The sequence below is a fragment of the Diplotaxodon limnothrissa genome, linkage group LG7 (genome assembly GCF_057381915.1).
Source record: "Diplotaxodon limnothrissa isolate DT_005_m linkage group LG7, D_limnothrissa_male_GT1.1, whole genome shotgun sequence".
Classification (NCBI taxonomy): domain Eukaryota; kingdom Metazoa; phylum Chordata; class Actinopteri; order Cichliformes; family Cichlidae; genus Diplotaxodon; species Diplotaxodon limnothrissa.
In genome coordinates this window covers 34,134,254-34,153,953 of record NC_140602.1, presented here as the reverse complement: position 1 = coordinate 34,153,953, position 19,700 = coordinate 34,134,254, and the positions used below count along the sequence as shown (strand labels likewise).

The following is a 19,700-nucleotide window of genomic DNA, read 5'->3' as shown; positions in this document are numbered from 1 at the left end:
TTAGTCAGATCTGGTTAAAGTGATTTGGAGGCCACAACAGTCAAATGCAAAGGTCTCTGACAAATGTCTGCTGCTTCTAATAATAAAGGCTTACTGAGAAACAAACATTGGTACATTAGCTTGAGAGGACAAAAGTAAAATACATGACTTTCTTTCCACCAATGTTAATGCTTTGTTTTCACAGTGAGTGTCTTTATTATTGTTTCTCTGTCAAGTACGGACAGCTGGCGTAAGTAAGCCAATTCTCAGCTGTTGTACTTGGCTTTTAAAGCAACACTTTCTGTTTTACTTTCATTTTGCTTCTGTGGTGTCTCCTTTTGTTTGTTTCTTTTTTTCTTTTTTCTTTTTTTCTTTTTTTTTTGTTGCTTTGGTTTTATTTGATTCAGGTTGCTTTAAATTGCATAAAGGATTCACAGGAAACATTTTATGGGTGTACTTAATAGTTACGTTAAACGAGCTAAATGAGTTTTCTCCTGCGGTCACCATGCAGTCAGTATGGTTTCTAATGCAAACTGGACATTAAAATACATAAAATATATAGATTTTTATTTTTTTAATACAGTAGTTGCTCATGGCTGTTCTCAGTGGTTAATGTAATGAACAAATTGCACATAACAATGCTACTAATGGGCACAGATGCAATTAAAGTAAACAAGACTAAATTTGCCCGATTGTTTCTAAAGAAACAAGCACTGTATTACTTTGGTATTACAGATTAAAGATTTAAAAACTGGCAACCTCATAATGAATAAAGATGTCATATTTCAAGTTTTTTTTTTTTTTTTTTTTTTTTTTTTTAGCTCAGTTACTATAACAAATTTCGATTGACTCCATATTTAGATTGACCTCCTGTGCAACTGGTAAACATGATGTTACCATTTGGGAGTTTAAATTGTGAAATTTAAATGTCTGACATTAAAATTCAAAATGCCTATCCTAGTGGGTGTTTTCTGTAGGGCTTTTTTTCCCCTATCTGATCATGTTAATGCTTATTTGGGCAACTAGTATTTACTATAATCTATGTTGAGCTCAGCTTATGATTAGGCATATGATGAAGAAGCCTCTCAAACTTCTTCAGTAGCAGGTTTATCAGAGAGCCACCTCGACAGGACAAGACTCTGATGTCTATCTGCATCTAAAGGACAAAGGACACTCTTTCGAGGACACCAATGTTCACATTTTGGACAGAGAGGACAGATGGTTCAAAAGAGTAGTGAAAGAAGCCATCTATGTCCACTGTGAACGACCATCTTTAAACAGAGGTGGTGGCCTATGACACCAATTGCCAGCCATCTATAATCCCTTCCCAGATGCCTTAACGCCCACTCACATCCTGGGCCTTTTGACCTCAGTAAATCACATAATAGGGTGGGGGTAGGGTTCACAATGAGTTCACCCGAAACCATTGCTGATTGTGACCTACACCCGTTTTCATACCTTGGCTCGTGTGATTAGGTTGACGATCAATAAGTGGTCCAGGACCCTCTTAGGGACACTCCTAGGGTCTTATAATCTGGGGCTTTCCACCAGTTGCTCTTAGAACTGAAGAAGCTTCTTGGATGAGAGGTGAAACGTCTTCAAGGAAACTTAAAGAAGTCCAGACGTGTTTCCTTCCGAGCTCCTAAGAGGAAGAGATATTTATACTTCTGCCTCTGTCTGTTCTACGAAGCATTTAATCAGAGGGCGAGGTTACATGAACCTTACATAGCTAATAAGCTACAAATACTTCTCCAGAGGCTTGCTATTTTTAATGCTTAAAGTTTAGTTGTAAAGGTTAAACTGCAGCGAGGAGATACAGATGAACCCAGTGAATGTGGATAAATAATTAACCCAGGATAGGCCGTCATCAGTGTCCTGCTGCTTTTTAGTAGTACAATGGAAATTTTTACACATCCTTTTGTTGGGATGTGTCTCTGTAAAAACCAGTGTTGTTGGATCTAAAAAATGTATTGTGATACATTTTGCTAGAACCTTTAACTGATGATTTTTTTTTTTTTGCTTTGTTTTTGTTTCACTGCTTTTCATCTCGTCATGTAAACTGTGAACACTCACATGCTGCTAGGTAGCTCTAAACTCGACACAAAAATCGGATGTTTTGCTCAGAGCCATCTGGTCCTGAGAGAGTAAATCTAATTTGGAAATCCAACTTGGGTTTGGTTGAAAATGTATTAAACTGAAATGAATTATTTATTGATTTAATTTGAAATTAATTAGGCTCAAGGTTGCATTATGTATAAAGATCTAATGAACCCCAAAGATGAAACGCTTTTTTTTTTTTTCTTCCCCCCCCATCTGCAGATAATGAGTTTTAGTGTTCGACATAAAGTACAGGCTGATGTTTCTGTCTACATTTCTATATGAATCTGTTAAACCTGGATTAATAAGCATACTTTTTCTTGGAAAAATAGCATTGGATCTCCTCCTCTTTACCTCTTTCACATCTTATCAACATGTTCGGGTAATTTATAATCATGGTAATGGTTTTAATTATTAAACAGGAATTACGAACAAGACGAGACAGATGGCAGACACAGTAGTAAATTGGCTACATGGGTAAAAAGTAGCAAATAATTTTGCAGTAACAAAGGCCAGTTCGTGGTCAATGTTAGGTTGCATCAAGCCAACAGGTCAATTTAATTGTGAGGTGTTGATGCTGATTAGAGTCACTGAAGGAATCCTAACATTTAGCCTAGCTTTAAACGTGCATGAAGGCTGGAAAGAAGCTAAAAGCTTCTTCTTATCTTATTGAGTTTGGCTAAATCCACAGAAAGCAGTGAATGTTGGAGTTGCACAGTTTAACTGATCACAGGCCTTGATAATTCTGCTTTCGGCTGCTCCCTTGTCACAAGGGGTGACCACAGTGGGAAGCACCGCATGTTTGATTTGGCAGAGTTTTACACTTTCTGACACACCCCCAAAAGGAATTTGTGTCCCCGGCTAGAATTGAACCAGCACATGTGTTAATCACTACAAAATGGGGCCAGTTTTCTGGAAATCACAAAACAAATAATTATTAAGGGTTCCCTTACCTCCCAAATTCCATTATATATTTATCCTTATTATTATTATTATTATTATAGATCCCTTTATTTTGTTTGTGCCCCTCTCTAAAACTTAATTTAGTGGGACATATTTAATTATTTTATTCATGAATTCTAATTAAAGTTCAAGGAAATGCCCCATAATTTAAAACACGAGTTTCATCTTTTTTTTTTCTTTTTAAGAGTTCAGTAAATTTCTTTTTCTAAATTCTGCCTGTAATCATGTTAAATGATTATCTCTCTCGGACTATGATTTTTGCCATCATCAAACAGGCCTACAAGACCTAAATCGCCGCCATGTAAACTCCAAAACATTACAGTTTGTGTGACATCGATCAGGGTTGATTTGTCTGTCAAATCCAGGCTGAGTGACGTAGACTGCATACAACAAGAGCTTGACTAGCATGTGTGAAGGGAAGCCTGAGACAGGAAAGACTGGAGCATGTTGGTTAGCGGCAACTTTCAAAATAAGAGTGAGATAACTTTCCAGTGGTAAATAGATTATGTTGTCTAGGACAGATTAAAAAATAAATAAATAAATAAATAAAATGCTCAGTGTATCTGGACTGCCTATCCACCTATGTGTTGGAAACACTGGAATGATGTGAAGTGTGGTTCCAATAAGCTATTTGGTAATCTCATCCAGGACCTCCAAAGGACTCACTGCCTGCAATTAAGAATATACTTGTTTTCTGACTTGTACTGAAATGAATTGTCAGAAAGATTTGCGGTGAAAATTTAGCTGAAATTTGCTTTACTGTGACCTGAAACCTCTATGGCTCATGATGGGTAAAGTAATCTTAATTTACAAGACTCAGGGAATGCTTATAAGGCATTGCAATGCATTGTAAGGATAAAGAGGTATACATTTAACTTAATAAGTGATTATAAATGGTAATGTTGGAGCTGTTCCACAGAAAACTCAGGCTAACTCCACCAAACTGAATATGTACATACTGCTACAGGCTCAAGACCTGATCAAAAGAACACACAGGATTTTATGCAAGTAGGCCAAAGAGCAAAGCAGAGCCTTTGTCTTACATTATGTCGTTTATGGGAGATTTACATGTTTTTATGCAGTGATGCTACCTTATTAAGGTCGGCAGGTTTGAAATCTCACCTCCAAATGTTGTTTTAATACATTCTGTTGTATTATGCACAGTCTAGACTTCACCACCTTCTTTTTCTGTCCTTCACATTAAATGTACAGTGTAATAAGTCAGCGAGTGTTAAGAGCACCACAGCAGTGAATGGTGAAAATTACACCCCGGGTCTGCCAGAGGGATTTATGTCTCACTGTACAAGTGTAGATTCCCCTGAATGTATAAGCAGCATTGTGACAATAGATGGATATGATACTTTGTTAGGCCACATTGTGAATCCATTACATACTTAATTACAGTGATGGGGAGCCAAGAGGATAAATAATGCATTTAATCATTACTACTATGTAAGATTTGATTACTGAGCCCATCTCTATGGGAATGCTCTTCAGTATTGTCTATGTGATTGGTGTTGCCTTTCAAAGTGAATCTGGTGTGATATGCAATCTTATATGCAAGGGTATCCACGGGTTATGTTTAGCACATAGTGTACTTGGTAAAAGTTACCGTTGCCGTGATGGAGGCAGTGCAGAACGCAGTGGTTGCACCACCTACTATATGACCCTGTATCTGAAACCACCTACAACTAATTTCTTGAATGTCTTTTTAAAGGTTAAGAAAATCCCCTGTTCAAAAGCATGTTTTAAAGCTCAGTAAATGCACGATGTTCCTACAGTTAATGAGAAACTCAATATTCTCAAGATTTCTCAATATTTGGAAAAATAAATATTCAAAACATTTGGTTTGCTGTTTTTATACATCCAAATCAACATATAAGTCACATGGCACAGGATGCTGGTAAAGTTTGTTCCCTGATGATAAGGAAACATTTAGCTCTGCAGATTTTGACTTGTTTGCCTGGCTGGAGTTATTCAGGAAAGAAAGTTAGAAAAGAAAATCAGTCAGTGTGACTTTTCTTCATACATTTATCAGATTGTCAGAAATGCTGGCTGTTTATTCCAGAACAGGAAGTCAGTGTTCTGATGTGTTCCTCCTCAGTGCTCTAAAGGCAGCTCACATGTCGTAAAGATAAAGTTATGAAGCAAGACTCTTTAGCTTCAGATTGATAAAGTTTCATTTCTCACCGTTTAAACAACATGGAGGATGTCTTCTGATAATTATAAATGCAAAAAGTATGCTGTTACATTAGGAACGGTATGGAGCAGTGCTTCATGTTAGGAGCTTAAAATATTCAGCATAGAGTATATGTTAATGTGGTCTTAAGAATACCCGTAACCACAAACTAAAGAGCTCTTAGTTTATGCAGCTGCGTGTGTTTGTGCATCAGAGTCAGAATGAAAGCAGTCTGTTATCAGTAAGATATGAACGATAACAGAGGGGGAGGAGCAAAGCACTACTTCCTGATGGACCTTTTGATAGTAACACTGACGACGTGTCCTCATACAAACACATGTCATCTCTTCTCTTTGCAGAAGCTCCCATTTCTCCTCTCTTTATAGCCATTTCTATTCTTTGTGATTTTCTTTTTTGTTTTGTTTTTGTTTATGGTTTTGCTTGTTATGAAGATGGAATGTTCTCCAGTGCCAGAATGTGAACAGTAGGAAACCAGTATCTCTTGTTGTTGGTATATATATTTCTGTTCTTTGGTGAACAGAGCAATTTCATCGAATTAGTTTCACCTAACTGAAAATACAAAAACAAAAAGTAAATTGTATTTACATCAATAATAAAAAAGCAAATGGAGTGGGAGATTTACAGATGGATTGGTGTGATTTCTCCAGTGATGTGAGATACAGATCTGTTTTAGTAAAGAAAGCTGAGTCAAGTTCCTACCCTCATCCTCAGTCATAAGTTCTGGATACAGGCTGACAGTTAGAAATTGTGGACACAGCCAGTGAAAATGAGCTGCTTCTGAGGGATGTGTGGAGTCTTGGAGATGAGGTGAGGAGGGAGTTGGAGGAGAGCTGCTATTCCTCTATATTGATTTGAAGGTTTAGGGTGGTTCAGGGATCTACCCAGGACCCCTTCCTGGGCACTGCCGTTGGTCTTGTCCTACCAGGAGGTGGTCCTGGGGCAGACCTAAGAAGTGTCAATAGCTGAGTTTTCAGCTATTGACATATCAATGAACTTCTCTCATCACCACTGTATGAGAAGGAATATAAAATGCATTTGAATGAATGTTAAATGTAAAGAAATATTGTACAGCTTTACAAAGATTTACACCCCCACCTTTTTATTGTAACTGGCTGGAAATGGCTAACTGCCTCGATCCATACTCACTGAAAACGCTAAATCCAGATGAACAGAATCAACTTTTTGGGAAGCACTAACTGTGATTAGGTTAAAGAAGGAAGTGGATGCTTATTAAATCCACTATCCAGGTTAAGTGGCAGTGTACCATCTTTAGTCTGTTATAAATATGTTACTCTTGATTCTCATTGTACTGTCTCTCTGAGGTACAGTGAGGTTATTGTGAGGAGATTTGACCTCCTGGCAAATCACTGCCCTCACTATAATAAAGCAGAATTTTTCCCATGCTTCTTCTCAGCTGACTAAATCTTAGTCTTATGATCTTCTCTCTAAATATGCCACATTTAGCCATGAGGCAGACAGACACTAGACTACAATACACTATGTACCTGAATGATTTACACAATTAGGAATTTCACATGAAAAACACATTTATAGAGTGTTCAGTATTCACAGGTAGTCGTAATAATATGAAATAGATGAAGACCTTTGGTATAGGATTGTTAAATTTTTATTTATTTTTTTGTTTTTTGTAGGACATTTTTGTTATGCAAGCTAAATTCACAAGTGTTTATGATGCTGGATGACCAGACCAAACTGGAACTTTGGAAATATTGAAGTTCCTGGTTTATGGTGGGGCTTCAAAGTGGCTTTTGAGCAGATAAAAACAAAACAAAACAAAAAACATTACAGTCCACTTGGAAAATAAATATTTATGTTCACTGTACAAAGTAGTTGGTCGGATATCAATCCTTGAGGGATGCCCTTATCAATGTCCTGGGAACATAATTTGAAACCAACAACAATTGGTTTAAAAAAACAAAACATCAAAATCCACAGAAAGCAACTCATTTAACATGTTATGGCTAAAGCTTCAGAAGCCTTGATTCAAGTGAGGTAACAATAGCAGTCACCGTGCCAACAGCCGATCTAAAAGCTTGACTGCTGTGGCTAAAGTACAGTATTATCCTCCAGGAAGCCATGTAGTGGTGAATTGGCCAGGCATTTAATTAGTGTAGATTTTGACATTACTTTCATTTTTATGTTACTAAAAGACAAAAGTGTGATGGGTGCAAACTAAAGGACAAACTAATCACTGCTGCCAGTATGACATTGGCTATTTGCAAACATCTGCATAGACAGTGAAGGTTCAATAAGCAATTGGTCTGTCAAACCCAAACAAGCAGCCAGAGCCTGCACCGTCACAGCAATTGTTTCTAACCACTCCAGTTTCTGCATTTTTCTACTTTTACTGTTGTTGTTAATGGAGGCACTGCAAAAAATACGAGACAAATATGAGGTACAGTCAGTCTGTGGGCTCTCTGTGCTGTTGTTGGTCAGACAGCCTCGAAGAAATGTGAAGTTATAAAAAGAGCTGAATTGCAACAGAGTTGAACACTGTAGTGTCCTCTGCAGGTTTTTAGAACTGGAGAGGCCTCTTTTGGAGGGGTGATGAAAACCTCTTTATGAACCAAAAAGAAGTCTCTTCACCTTCTTTTCAAGCACTCAGGTTTATATTGTCTACTGATAATCATGTGACGATGCATGTGAGGTAATGTTATGAAGTAATAAAAAAGCCAAATAACGAATGGTGTGACTAATTACTTTCACCAGGGGATAAATAAGTATTGCATAGTGCATTAAATTCTTTAAAAAACTCATTAAAAAATAACAATTGTAGTGTTTTTATTTATTTATGACGCCAACACTGGTCAAAGCTTGTCCAATATAGAGTTTTGTTCACTTACCATTTTGGGTAAGTGAACAATACTTTGTTTTACTTGGTCTTTGTGACTGGTTTGGTTTAGAAAAGGTTAATTATGTCCCTCCTTAAAATTAAGCCTGTATGTTAAAAGATGGTTGTTATTGTCTTCTTTTGCCTGGTTCCTTTAGGGTTTGCCACACTCGACCATCTGCATCCATGTCACTATGGCAGCAGCATCCTCTGTCACACCAACTCTCTGCATGTCGTCCTTTACTATATGTCCATGATTTTTTCTTTGTCATCTGCCTCCTGCCTGTCAGCAGCATCTTCAAAATCCTTATCTAAATTATGTAAATGCGACGCCAAAAGGTTTCTTACAAGGGTTTGTATTGTGGTGCCACTGGTTTTGACATGCTTAACTCCCGTTTAATTGACAGCAAACTCATTAACTGTTTTTTAGCTAAAACTGCATAAAATGAAAATAGTCTGTAAAATATATAAAGTGTGTGCTTGCCTTTTTTTTTCCTTTTTCTTTTTTTGCACTCTTACACCATTTCTTCTTTTCTTAAATATTTTCCCACTTAGCTATGTTCTCACACAGTTACTATTTTCCCAGAAAGCCATATTCTGGTCTGGACAGTCCCATGATCCCCACCACCATAATTCAACACGACAGTTGGTGTTTGCATGTGTGTGTGTGGTTGTGTTGCCATCTCCTTGTTCTGTTCCTCAGCTTATTTGTTGGCTTCCTTGTTTCTCGCTTATTTCCTTTTTTCTGGCTTGGTTTTTATCACAGACAAACTGAATACCCATGGAAGCTGAAACCTTGGGATTTGGTGTGTGGGTCTGTGCGTGATTGTGTGACTCTGTTTTCTGCAGGTTTATTGCGGTCATCACTATGACTGATGGGGATTATGACTTCCTTATAAAGCTCCTTGCCCTGGGGGACTCCGGCGTGGGGAAGACCACGTTCCTGTACAGATATACAGACAACAAGTTCAACCCCAAGTTCATCACCACAGTCGGCATCGACTTCAGGGAAAAGAGAGTGGTGAGTTCTTACCTTTTATTATTCCTACGAACAAATGTGCGCCCTGTGTGTAGCTTGTAGAAGTTTCTTTTTGATTGTGTAGTTTTACACAACATTTAATTCATCTTCATCTCAAGTTAGCAGCCACTTTGGTTACCATAGTTACAGTTTGATTTGTCCAGAGCTTTTAGTTATCAAAGCACAAACAGCGGGTCAGATCAAGCCCAGGTTTTCTGCTGCTTTTCTCCCACAGTGGCTGCTGAGCTGAGTCACTCTACAGTCATGTTATTTTAACTTATGCAAGGAAAACAAACTTGGGTCAGATTCAGCCGGGAATAAATGACCCGGAATAAATTACCCGTGAAAAGATGGTCGTTAACTAGTTAGCGTCTAACATAATTGCTGTGGTATTTATAAATGAAGGCTTTCCAAAGAAAGCATTTAGCTCTCAGAGTGGGGGCTTACTTGTGCTTGTTAGTTTCCAAAGATTGAGCCCAAGTTTGGGGACATGTCCTCTTTACTTTTAAACCTAAGCTTCCTTTTTGATAGTTATGTGAGGGCTGGATCAAGTGCTGGAGGCTCAGGTGGCTTGGGGACTTTCTAGGATGCGCTGGGCAGGGTGTTTGGGTGATGCACTCATCTGATAGCTATAAAACATATGCTGCCAGATAACAAAGGGCACTATGAGAGATTATCAGCTGTCAGCAGACAAAGGTTCAGGAGCTAATTGGGTAGGGATGGTTATGTTATCATATAGGTTTTTTTTTCTTTTTCTTTTTACTCTACCATGTGCCAAGTTGCAGTCGTGGTTTCTAATAGAAGTTCATTCAGGCAGACATGAAAAATGTAGCCAGTGTGCTTTAAAACCTGCATTCCAGATGAGTCATCTGGTTGAACAAATAAGTCTGGTTGTATATGGTGTTAAGTTTATGGTGTTAATCGATCAATCGATTTCGGGTCTTATTGAACATAATATAATGATCATTTAGACTGAAAACCTGGGGTTATAATTGGTGTGCTTTAGCATTGGCCTACCTCGTGATTGACAAACAGCCCTTCTTTGAGTTTGTGGTGTGAGGGTTTTTCACAGTCAGATAGTCCTTGCTCTGGTCTTCAAAACAACAAGAATGCAAAAATGCACAGCTTAAAAACAGATTCACAGTTTGACTTCTCAAACCAGTGGGTAACCAATGATCTGCAGTTAAACGTGAGCAAACTTCTAAATAATGCGAACCCAGAAAAAAAGTATCTTTCAGTTTTTTGTCCACCACAGAGGACATAATGAATAGGCTGGGTCTAAGGATCCTTAACAGTGACTGGAACACTCTCTGGTTGTAAGCATAGATGCCCAACCTACTTCCTGTTCTGGCAGCCAATAAGAAAAAAAGCTGGCTTAAAGTTAGGGAAAAATGGCTTAAACAGTTTGTTTCATACAGAAAATAAAACTTCTGAGGCTGTATAGCAAAGGATTAGTTTGAACAGAAAATTATGCAAAGCGTAACAGATCTTCTTTAAGGTCTTTCATAGATATGGCACTAAGAATAGCAATATTTGCTTAATAAGACATATCACAATTAACATATTGTAATATTGCAAACACGGTATGATCAGCAAGTTTTACTTTTGTTTGAATACTGTTATTTATCAGCACATAATTAGTATAGTTAAACCCTTAAGTGAGGAGGTTCATTGTAAACAGCTGTTAATCATTAGCATCATTAGCATTAGCAATCATTAAGGCTGGTGTTTAGTTTAAATCATCACTATGTTCAACTACAGCCTCAGAGAGCTGCTAACATGTCTGCGGACTATCCGTTTATTTTCCGGACCACCTGATTCCCCAATCTAATTTGCAAAATTATATTATTTTAATCCACTTAATAGCTGCCTTGTAAAACTGTTGTTAGAAAAAAGCCCTCTGTGATCACTTTCTGCTAATGTTAAGAGCTAGTTTACTTCTGCGCTTAAAGTACTTCGTACAAGTTGATCCTTACACCACACACACTGACAGAACCAGTAACGTTATAGTGACAGAACGTGGTGACAGTTCTAAATAAGATGCTTTTCTCCTGAGCTGACACTCATGGACCCCAAGAAATATGACGGTGACATGTCTTGACAAGTTGACAGTCTTTTAAAAATTGTTTTAGGCTTGAAAGATGGCTGATGAGACAGAAGCAATTTATTGCCATGTTTGGACTGACAGTGAAGGAGATGTTGTTTTGGGTAAATGATGAATGACAGGTTGCAGAGCTTCTTGTTGCTCTAGAGGCAGAAGACTTTTTTTTTTTTTTTTTTTTAATTCCTGTGTTGTTGTTGTTGTTGTTGTTGTTGTTGTTTCTCTTTTAATGCTGCAGGACCAATCGCTCATGCTATATTCCAGAAATTTGTTGTATTAAAATCCTTTTATAATCTTTGAGAGTTTCATACTTGATTCTGTGTAGAGTTCCACTTTAAACTTCACCTGAGACTTGATAAAAGTTTCTATACTTGACCATCGAAATGAATACGTGCAAATATCTCACTGTGAATGCTCTTATCTGAATCAGAGAGTGGGCGAAGCTTGGTTTGGTCACTTTGGTGCCCTGCTGCCTTTGCAGGTCTGAAATACAGACAATGCTGCTTTAATCCCACCTCTCCGGATGACTCATAGGATTGATTGTTTCATCACCTTGTGTGTGTGTGTGTGTGTGTGTGTGTGTGTGTGTGTGTGTGTGCACGCATGTGTTTAAAGGTCACACCTTGTTTTCAAACCGTTCTATCTGATTATTACACAGAAGCAGACAAATGTGTGATCACAGCTTTAGTTCGCAGCTGTACTTCCTCAGAGTTCTCATGAGGTCTGAAAGCTGAATGTGGATCAGTTTGTTCATCCCATGGGACATTTAACCAGAGTTTGTAAATGAAAGTTTCGTGACTCCTAGACAGACAATTAAGTGAACACTTCTGGTAAACTGTGCTTCGGTGCTCATACCAAGAGGAAACTGCTCATTATGACCCACATCTTTTTGATTCTTCTGGCCTCTAATATGCATTACAAAACTAGCAGGGTACTAGTCATTATGAAACTCACATTACCGACTGTTTTAGTGCTCGATTATTATCTCAGAAATCTGACTTGTAACCATAGTAGCCACGGTTCAGCGCATCTTTCATAGGCCTTAAATTAAACAAACAAATGAAGACTAGAAACTGTTGATGTAAGGAGGAATTTGGCTTTGGGGTAGTATAATGGCACATCTTTCAGCCCAAAGACATAAGGTTGACCCTTGTGTGGTATGGCTACCACACAGGGGTATGTCTGGTGTGAGATGATATGAAAAATGAAACGTCACAGCAGAAATTGAGATTCATCCCACCAGGCAAATATGACTTGTATTGAGTGCTCAGAGATGCTCTTCTGTGTACTTTGTTTGTAACTAGTTATTATTTGAGTTACTGTTGTCTTCCAGTGAACTTGGAGCAGTCTGGCCATTCTTATCCATCCTCTGAATGGTTAGGGTTAGGGCATGTTGTAAAATCGTGCCAATGGGATACCTAGTGAGCTAAAATGTGCTGCTCATGCGTCAGCATGTGACAAGTTGAATGAGAACTACAACTGAATCTGGCACTACATGTTCTTGACTATGTCTAGATGGATTTAAGCCATGTAATTAAAAGAAACACACACACACACAACAAAGCGGTCATCATTCTTTCATTTCAATGCATCTATTGGAGCAAGCTAGTCGCTATGACAGCAAAGCAACACTATACTGTTAAACAAAGGTACAGCACTATGTTTCTGGTGTTTAGCTCACGACTTTATAAGAAGTAGGTTCAATAAATAGTACCTTGATAACTTTCCACAGTGTAAAGTAAACAGAAACTTTGACGTGTCTGTTATCCAAATAGACTTCCTCGATCAGAGTGCATGTCTTTTCATGTCACCCCATCTGAGCTGAAGGTCAGTTATCACCTTGAAAAATGAAAGAACACCATAAAGTCAAATATAACTGTTTCAAACATGATCTGTATAAACTCAGTCTAAAAAGGGTGTCAGAAAATGTGACAGTGTGTCACATTAGGGAGAATCAGAGGTGTGAATGATGCCTGAAGCTTCCTGTGGTGACAGGAACATAGCCAGCCAGCTGCTGCAAACAAGTTTTCATCATTACCCAGTCAGGATCACTGTCCACATGAGTTTTCATCATACCTGATGAAATATTCACTGAAGCAGGGGTGAGGTGAATAAATGGAGGCGGGGTATGTAAGGTGGTGAATAGTTCTTCAAATACAAATGAAAAGATCCCAAAGTTAAACTGTTTTTTTTATTTCATTGTATTTATATTATGTATTTTGTATCCTAAACTAACTGTGGTGTATCACATCTTTGGAAAGCTGAGTTTAATTTCTCTAGCCACACCCAGGCCTGATTACTGCCACACTTGTTCTCAATCAATAAATTCCTTAAACGTGACCTGCCTGACAAAGTGGACCATCAAAATCCTCAAGATCCTCAAAAGACAGATGTCACGCTGCGTTTCAAAGAAATTCAGGAACAAATGAACAACAAAGTAACTGAGATCTCTCAGTCTGGAAAAGGTTAAAGCCATTTCTAAAGCTGTGGGACTCCAGCAAACCGCAGTGAGAGCCGTTATCCACAAATCGCGAAAACATGAAACGGTAGCACACCTTTGCAGCAGTGGGGCCGACCAAAATTACTCCAAGACAGCAGTGACAACTCATCCAAAAGGTCATAAAAGACCCCAGGACAACATCCAAAAAATAAAGGCTCTTCTCAGATTTGCCAGAAAACATCCTGATGATCCCCAAAACCTTTGGAAAAATACTCTGTGGAAAGTCAGTAAGACAGTAAAATATGGTGGTGGTAGTGTGATGGGGGCATTTTGCTGCCTCAGGTCCTAGAAGACTTGCTGCAGTAAATGGAACCATGAATTCTGATGTCTACCAAACATCCTGAAGGAGAATATCAGTTTTGCAAAATAGTAATAAAAAAACAAGAAGTCAGGAAGGGGGCAAAGACTTTTTCACACCACTGTAGATTAGTAACTTTGACTAATCTAACTCTACACAGTATCACGAGGAAGAAGTTTACTGTTATCAAGTGAACAATCTTACTCTATGGCTGTTTTCCTAGCCCAAAACAAAGGTGCACCAATCACCTTATAGAGATACTTATTTTTCAAGGTTGAGGAAGGTTGACAGTTGTAATGGTCAGTTTTGGGTCGACTGATTTAAATGTCATTGTTTTTGTTTGTTTGTTTGTTTGTTTTTAATTGCAAGTCTTGTAATATACACCAGGTATAAATGACTTTTCTTTCATAAACGGTCATCTCATTTAAAATTGTGCGATTTCTTTCTCCTCAGGTCTACACAGCGTCTAACCCCAATGGGACGACCACGGGTAAAACCTTCAAGGTTCACCTTCAGCTCTGGGACACAGCTGGACAGGAAAGGTAGGCCACTTATCCCATTAGGACAAAATCTTTTTCCTAACAGTTAGTCGGTTCACACATCACTGATGGCATCGTGGATTGTGGGCTTAAGACTCTCCGTGATTCTACAGGTCATAAATGCCAGGTGGGGCTGATGGATGGCATCAAGGCTTTAAATATGTGTTAAAGCACCAGTGCTTAAAGTTTTTGTCTTAAAGTCCTCTGCCTATTACTCTGTAACACAAAAAACATACCCAATCTTTAATCATGAAGCAGTAGTAACAAGCATTGATGAAACCGATGCAGTCATACAGCTGACCTTTAGGGCCAGTTTTACAACTGTGGATATCCCACTGGGGTTAGATGGTGTGTAGACTTGAGGTGCAACAAACTAGTTTTAGCTGTCATTGCACAATTGACCCGAGGAATTGACTTCCAATTGATTGGTCAGTCATTACTGATTGGTTGAAGCTCACCAAAAGAAAATGCAATAATGCCAAAATGAAATCACCAGGGACGATATCAAAACAGATAAATGGTACAATGAAAAACGTTTTAAAAAAGTTTATAATTGTAGAGTAGTAAAGTTTATTTCAGAAATCTAGATGGAGAATCAACAGACCAGTATTTATGGCTGCATGTGTCAGTCATGCGTGTGTGGTCTTTAATTGGTCCCGACCTCGATCTGTTGAATCTGTTTATAAAAGCCCGATGACTCACCGCAGGATGAGTCGGTGTTAGTTACATAATTTTAATTGCATTTATTCTGCCCAGTGCAACAGATTCCGCATGATCATTTATTCAAGCGGTTAAAGTCATTATTCCACCTGTAAGCAGGCTGCGGTGGAGACACCTCTGATATCTGCTGCTTCATTCCGATTGTTTGCATCTTAAATATTGCTCATAAGTAATGTTTACACACTCGCTGTTGTCACACCCAGAAGCACAAGCATGTCTCAGAATATGCACTTCAGCTGGGGGAGCCCCATTACTAACTTGTGCGGGTAGAAACGGACATGGCACACATCTATTGTTTTTCTGTATTTAGTGCTTGAACACAGGTGAAATTACAGCTCATATATTTTACTTATAACAAAGTTATAAGCTGATATTGATCAAATTGAAATCAATGTTTCTGTTTTGTGCAAGAAGGTTTCATAGAATTATTCATCGGAATAACAGATTTTTGGAAATGGTTGGCGACTACAGATTTTCAGCTTAAACACTGATATTGCAAAATGTTAGAATGTCATGTTTAGACCCCCAGAGAACAATCCAGGACCATGTGGCAACCATCCATTACCAGGGAAGAAAAATGTGTATTCCCCAACCGGTTGTAAGTTTTTACCCTTCAAAGTAAAAGTTGCACCTTTTCAAAATGTTTGTTTGGTATGAAATGGGGCTTCTGATTTTAAAAAAACAAAAACAAACAAACACTACAGCTTGCAGTGGAAAATGGAAGCATTGGTGTCCTCCGTGCAAATTACGGGTGACTAAGGCAATCTCCTAGCAGTGTGCAAGGTTTTCAGTGCAGCACTGTCTTTGTGACCAGTTTCACCTGGTGACAGCCAGCAATCTCCAGATGTAGAGCAGCAAAGGTCTATTTTTTTTTTTTAAATCTTTTGACAGACATTAGTAAAATATCTATTCTGAGAGTTTAATTTGGGCAAATGTGACATCCTGTGCTGGAAAATGAAGCATGGAAGTGCAACAAACTGCATTTCTAATAGCCCTAAGTTCAAACGGACAAGTTAAAATGCCCAGCTCATCATTAAACTGAAGGCATGTTTACAGCCTGGTATGAAAAATGAATAGTTTGATTTGTGGCCAAAGATCTGAAATGTTGCTATACACTGATACAATGCCAAACACTAAAAGGAGTTGGTAAAGACCCAGAACACAGCTGACACAATGTGAGTATTTGATATTTATCAGCTGGCCTAAAAGAAGGCTACAAATCAACAAAACAGAACAATACAGTGTTGCTCTGTGACTGCTTTCAGGCATTTGCTCTCAATTAAAAACATGATGTGCCCAAACATTTTTAAATTAATCAATTCAGGTTTCACACTTGTTTTGGGTTTACGTAGTTATTGTAGGATTGTCTATTTTTTTACTGCAGCACCTTCTTGTGGCTGTTAAAAGAACTGCATCTGTGGACACATCAATTCTAGCCTCGTCTGTTCATAAGGCTAGCAGTTAATGTGATTGGGTGGCTTTCACATTCGGGATATTGTGCAGTATAATACAATTAAGACATTTTTAGAAACCCTTTAAAAAATACACATTGTCATATCTGTACTCTTTAAAACTGTTTGTGTTTCAGGTTCCGCAGCTTGACCACGGCCTTCTTCAGGGATGCTATGGGGTTCCTGCTGATGTTCGATCTCACCAGCCAGCAGAGCTTTCTCAACGTCAGAAACTGGATGAGTATGTTTACTAGAATCTGCTATCAAAACATTTCAGTCCAACAATGTTCAGCTCACTGTTAAAATATGTAAAAGGCTGATGACTAATGTATTGTGAAAGCATGAAATAGCAGTATAACAAAACATTTCTGTTTGTTTGAAGTTCCTCTGATACATCAGTTTTTCTTTATTTACTTTTTAATCTGTATTCATTTTCAGGCCAGCTACAGGCGAATGCTTACTGTGAGAACCCAGATATTGTTTTGGTAGGGAACAAGGCGGATCTGGCCGACCAGCGGGAGGTTCAGGAGAGACAGGCCAAGGAGCTGGCCGAAAAATACGGGCAAGTTTATTTGTCATGTACATTAACCGTATGTATTAGTAGATATTAAGACCACTTCAGGTGTTGAACAGTGATATTTTATTTATTTATTTATTTTTTGTTACTGTTTATCTGAGAGCACACGGTGGCAACTTCTCGTCTGACTTTCACAAAAGAGCTTCTGGCCTCGGTATTACCCTAAAAACATGATGGCTTTAATTAAAAAACAAAAGTTGTTTCCTTAGCGTCTTGTAGAAACTAAGCAGCTGTTTTCATATCAATGGACACTTAAGGTATTTACAATTAAAACTATATCTTGCACTTATACTTAAGTCTATATGCACACACTAAATACTGTTGATGTTTATTTATCTAGGAGAAAAACTGCATTAACTTAAATTTCAATTGACACTGTTTCCATGCTTGACCTTGTACAGTTGGATCCTTACCCCTCCACATGTCCTCAAGTTACTAATACCGTAAACACTTTGTCCTACGTTACTGGTATGGCTGCAGGTATTTATAAAAGTAAAAGGAAGGTGTGCATCTCTCAGCCACGTGCAGGCAAGAAACAATTTGCACAATTAAAATCTGACATTTAAATTAACATACTGTAATGTTCCGATGTGCTTCAGATCTCTGATCCACATTAATATTTGACAGGCTTTAGAACACATTGTGTAAATATGACGTGATAGAGAATAAGAAAAGCAAATACGTAATAGTGATTTTTGATGTTACATAACTCCATATCTCATATATATCTTGTAATAACCACCTGTTTTACACCTCTGTTCTGCTCTATTGCATTAAAATAACATTAATGTGGCTCAGAAACATGTGGGGCTTTGGCCGAAAACAACACTCACTTTTGTACATCATGTATGATTGATATAAATACTTTATTTTGTTAGCATTGATAATTTTCTTTTATAGAATATCATTGTTAGGATTATTGTGATCATCAACATTGCATGTTTATGAATAGATGGTACACGGTTTTTCTGTAACAACAGACGACTTCCTGTTAGATGAGGTAAAAACCCACAAAGTTTTGCTCACGGAAGTAATATAAGTAAGTTCTGACATAAACGAGTAAACCTAAAAAGCTTTGTTGATGCAAGTATAGCAAAAATTGCAGATCCTAAATGTGCTGGTATAGATGGTTAAACTAACCACTTCAAGCCTTCAAGTGTTTTCCAGCTTTGGTTAACCACCTGAAGTTGTTAAACATACTTAGGAATACAGTAACACATGACCTCTCCCGCAGATGCCCATAATAAACTGACAATAAGCCAAACATTATCATATGTAAAGCACACACTTCACGTTTTTTAATGCATATCACAGTTAGCAGATATCTAGAATTGCAAACTAGTCTTTCTGCAGTTCTGTTGTCCAGCGTAGAATTTATTCCTGTAAAGTTCTGTTGATCAGATGGTTCTGAACGACACTGTCTCTCTGGATTGGTCCTGTTTCAGACAGTTAGCAGATTGATGGGCCTTTAAAGTTGTTTCGGTCTTCACACCTGCACTTTTTTACCATATGGTTACAAGTACAAGAACTTATCACTGAATACATGCTGGATATACTCAGTATTCACATTATTTTAGCTCATTAATTTACTCAATGCAAAATGCATAGTCCACAGGTTATACTTCAAAATCTTCCTCAGCCTTTCGACCAGTTTAAAAAAAATCTTTTTTTAAATTCATGATGGTTGAAAATAACACAAATACAAAGGAAGGTGAACAAGTGAGGTGCATTTGGAAAAACATTGGTTTAAGTTGCAGATTTGTTCTTTGCAGGATCCCGTACTTTGAGACGAGTGCAGCGACAGGAGCAGATGTGGACAAGGCGGTTCTAACGCTGTTGGACCTGGTCATGAAGAGGATGGAGCAGTGCGTCGACAAACCCCCTGCCGAGCCTGCCAATGGGAACGGGGCCACAAAGCTTGGTGATGCACAGCCGAATGCTAAGAAATGTGCATGTTAGATGAAGAGGCGATACAGGACAACAACCAGTCAGTGCTGCTCTGTCGTCTGTCCTTCTTCTCACCACATTCCTTCCTCTGTTTACTTTATCCTTGTCATTTTTGATAGCATGTCTCTTCATTGTTTCATCACCCCTGTGCTCTTTAAAGCTAACATTTAGCCATGTTCTCCTATTTTGGTTCTTTTCCTCCCTTTATGCTTACTTGTCCTCCCTAATGTCATTCTGACAATGAAAGAACTCTATCCCCCTCTAATGGACTCTTACGGTAATACAGTCTCTGTTGGTCTGCCTTTAGAAGGAAATTAAAACAGGAGGGGACAGTTTCATCACTGTCAGACGCATAATGTGCCTAGTTAAAAACATGCACCCTGGGAATAGGCTCTGCACGCTCCCAATTTAACTGCTCGCAAGTGCTTTGAATGATTTAACAGACCTAAACAATCAAAA

At 38.2% G+C, this 19,700-nt stretch overlaps 1 protein-coding gene across 1 annotated transcript in view; it reads left to right on the top strand.

Moving 5' to 3' along the window:
- Window positions 1–19,258, top strand: part of rab27b (RAB27B, member RAS oncogene family) — a 74,521-nt gene extending 55,263 nt beyond the window's left edge. Inside the window, exons 2-6 of the mRNA XM_085357960.1 lie at window positions 8,940–9,111; window positions 14,461–14,549; window positions 16,855–16,958; window positions 17,156–17,279; window positions 19,067–19,258. Coding sequence (XP_085214086.1) covers window positions 8,959–9,111; window positions 14,461–14,549; window positions 16,855–16,958; window positions 17,156–17,279; window positions 19,067–19,253 — 657 coding nt within the window. The 5' untranslated portion in view covers window positions 8,940–8,958 and the 3' untranslated portion in view covers window positions 19,254–19,258. The remainder of the gene's footprint in view (window positions 1–8,939; window positions 9,112–14,460; window positions 14,550–16,854; window positions 16,959–17,155; window positions 17,280–19,066) is intronic.
- Window positions 19,259–19,700: the final 442 nt, after the last annotated feature.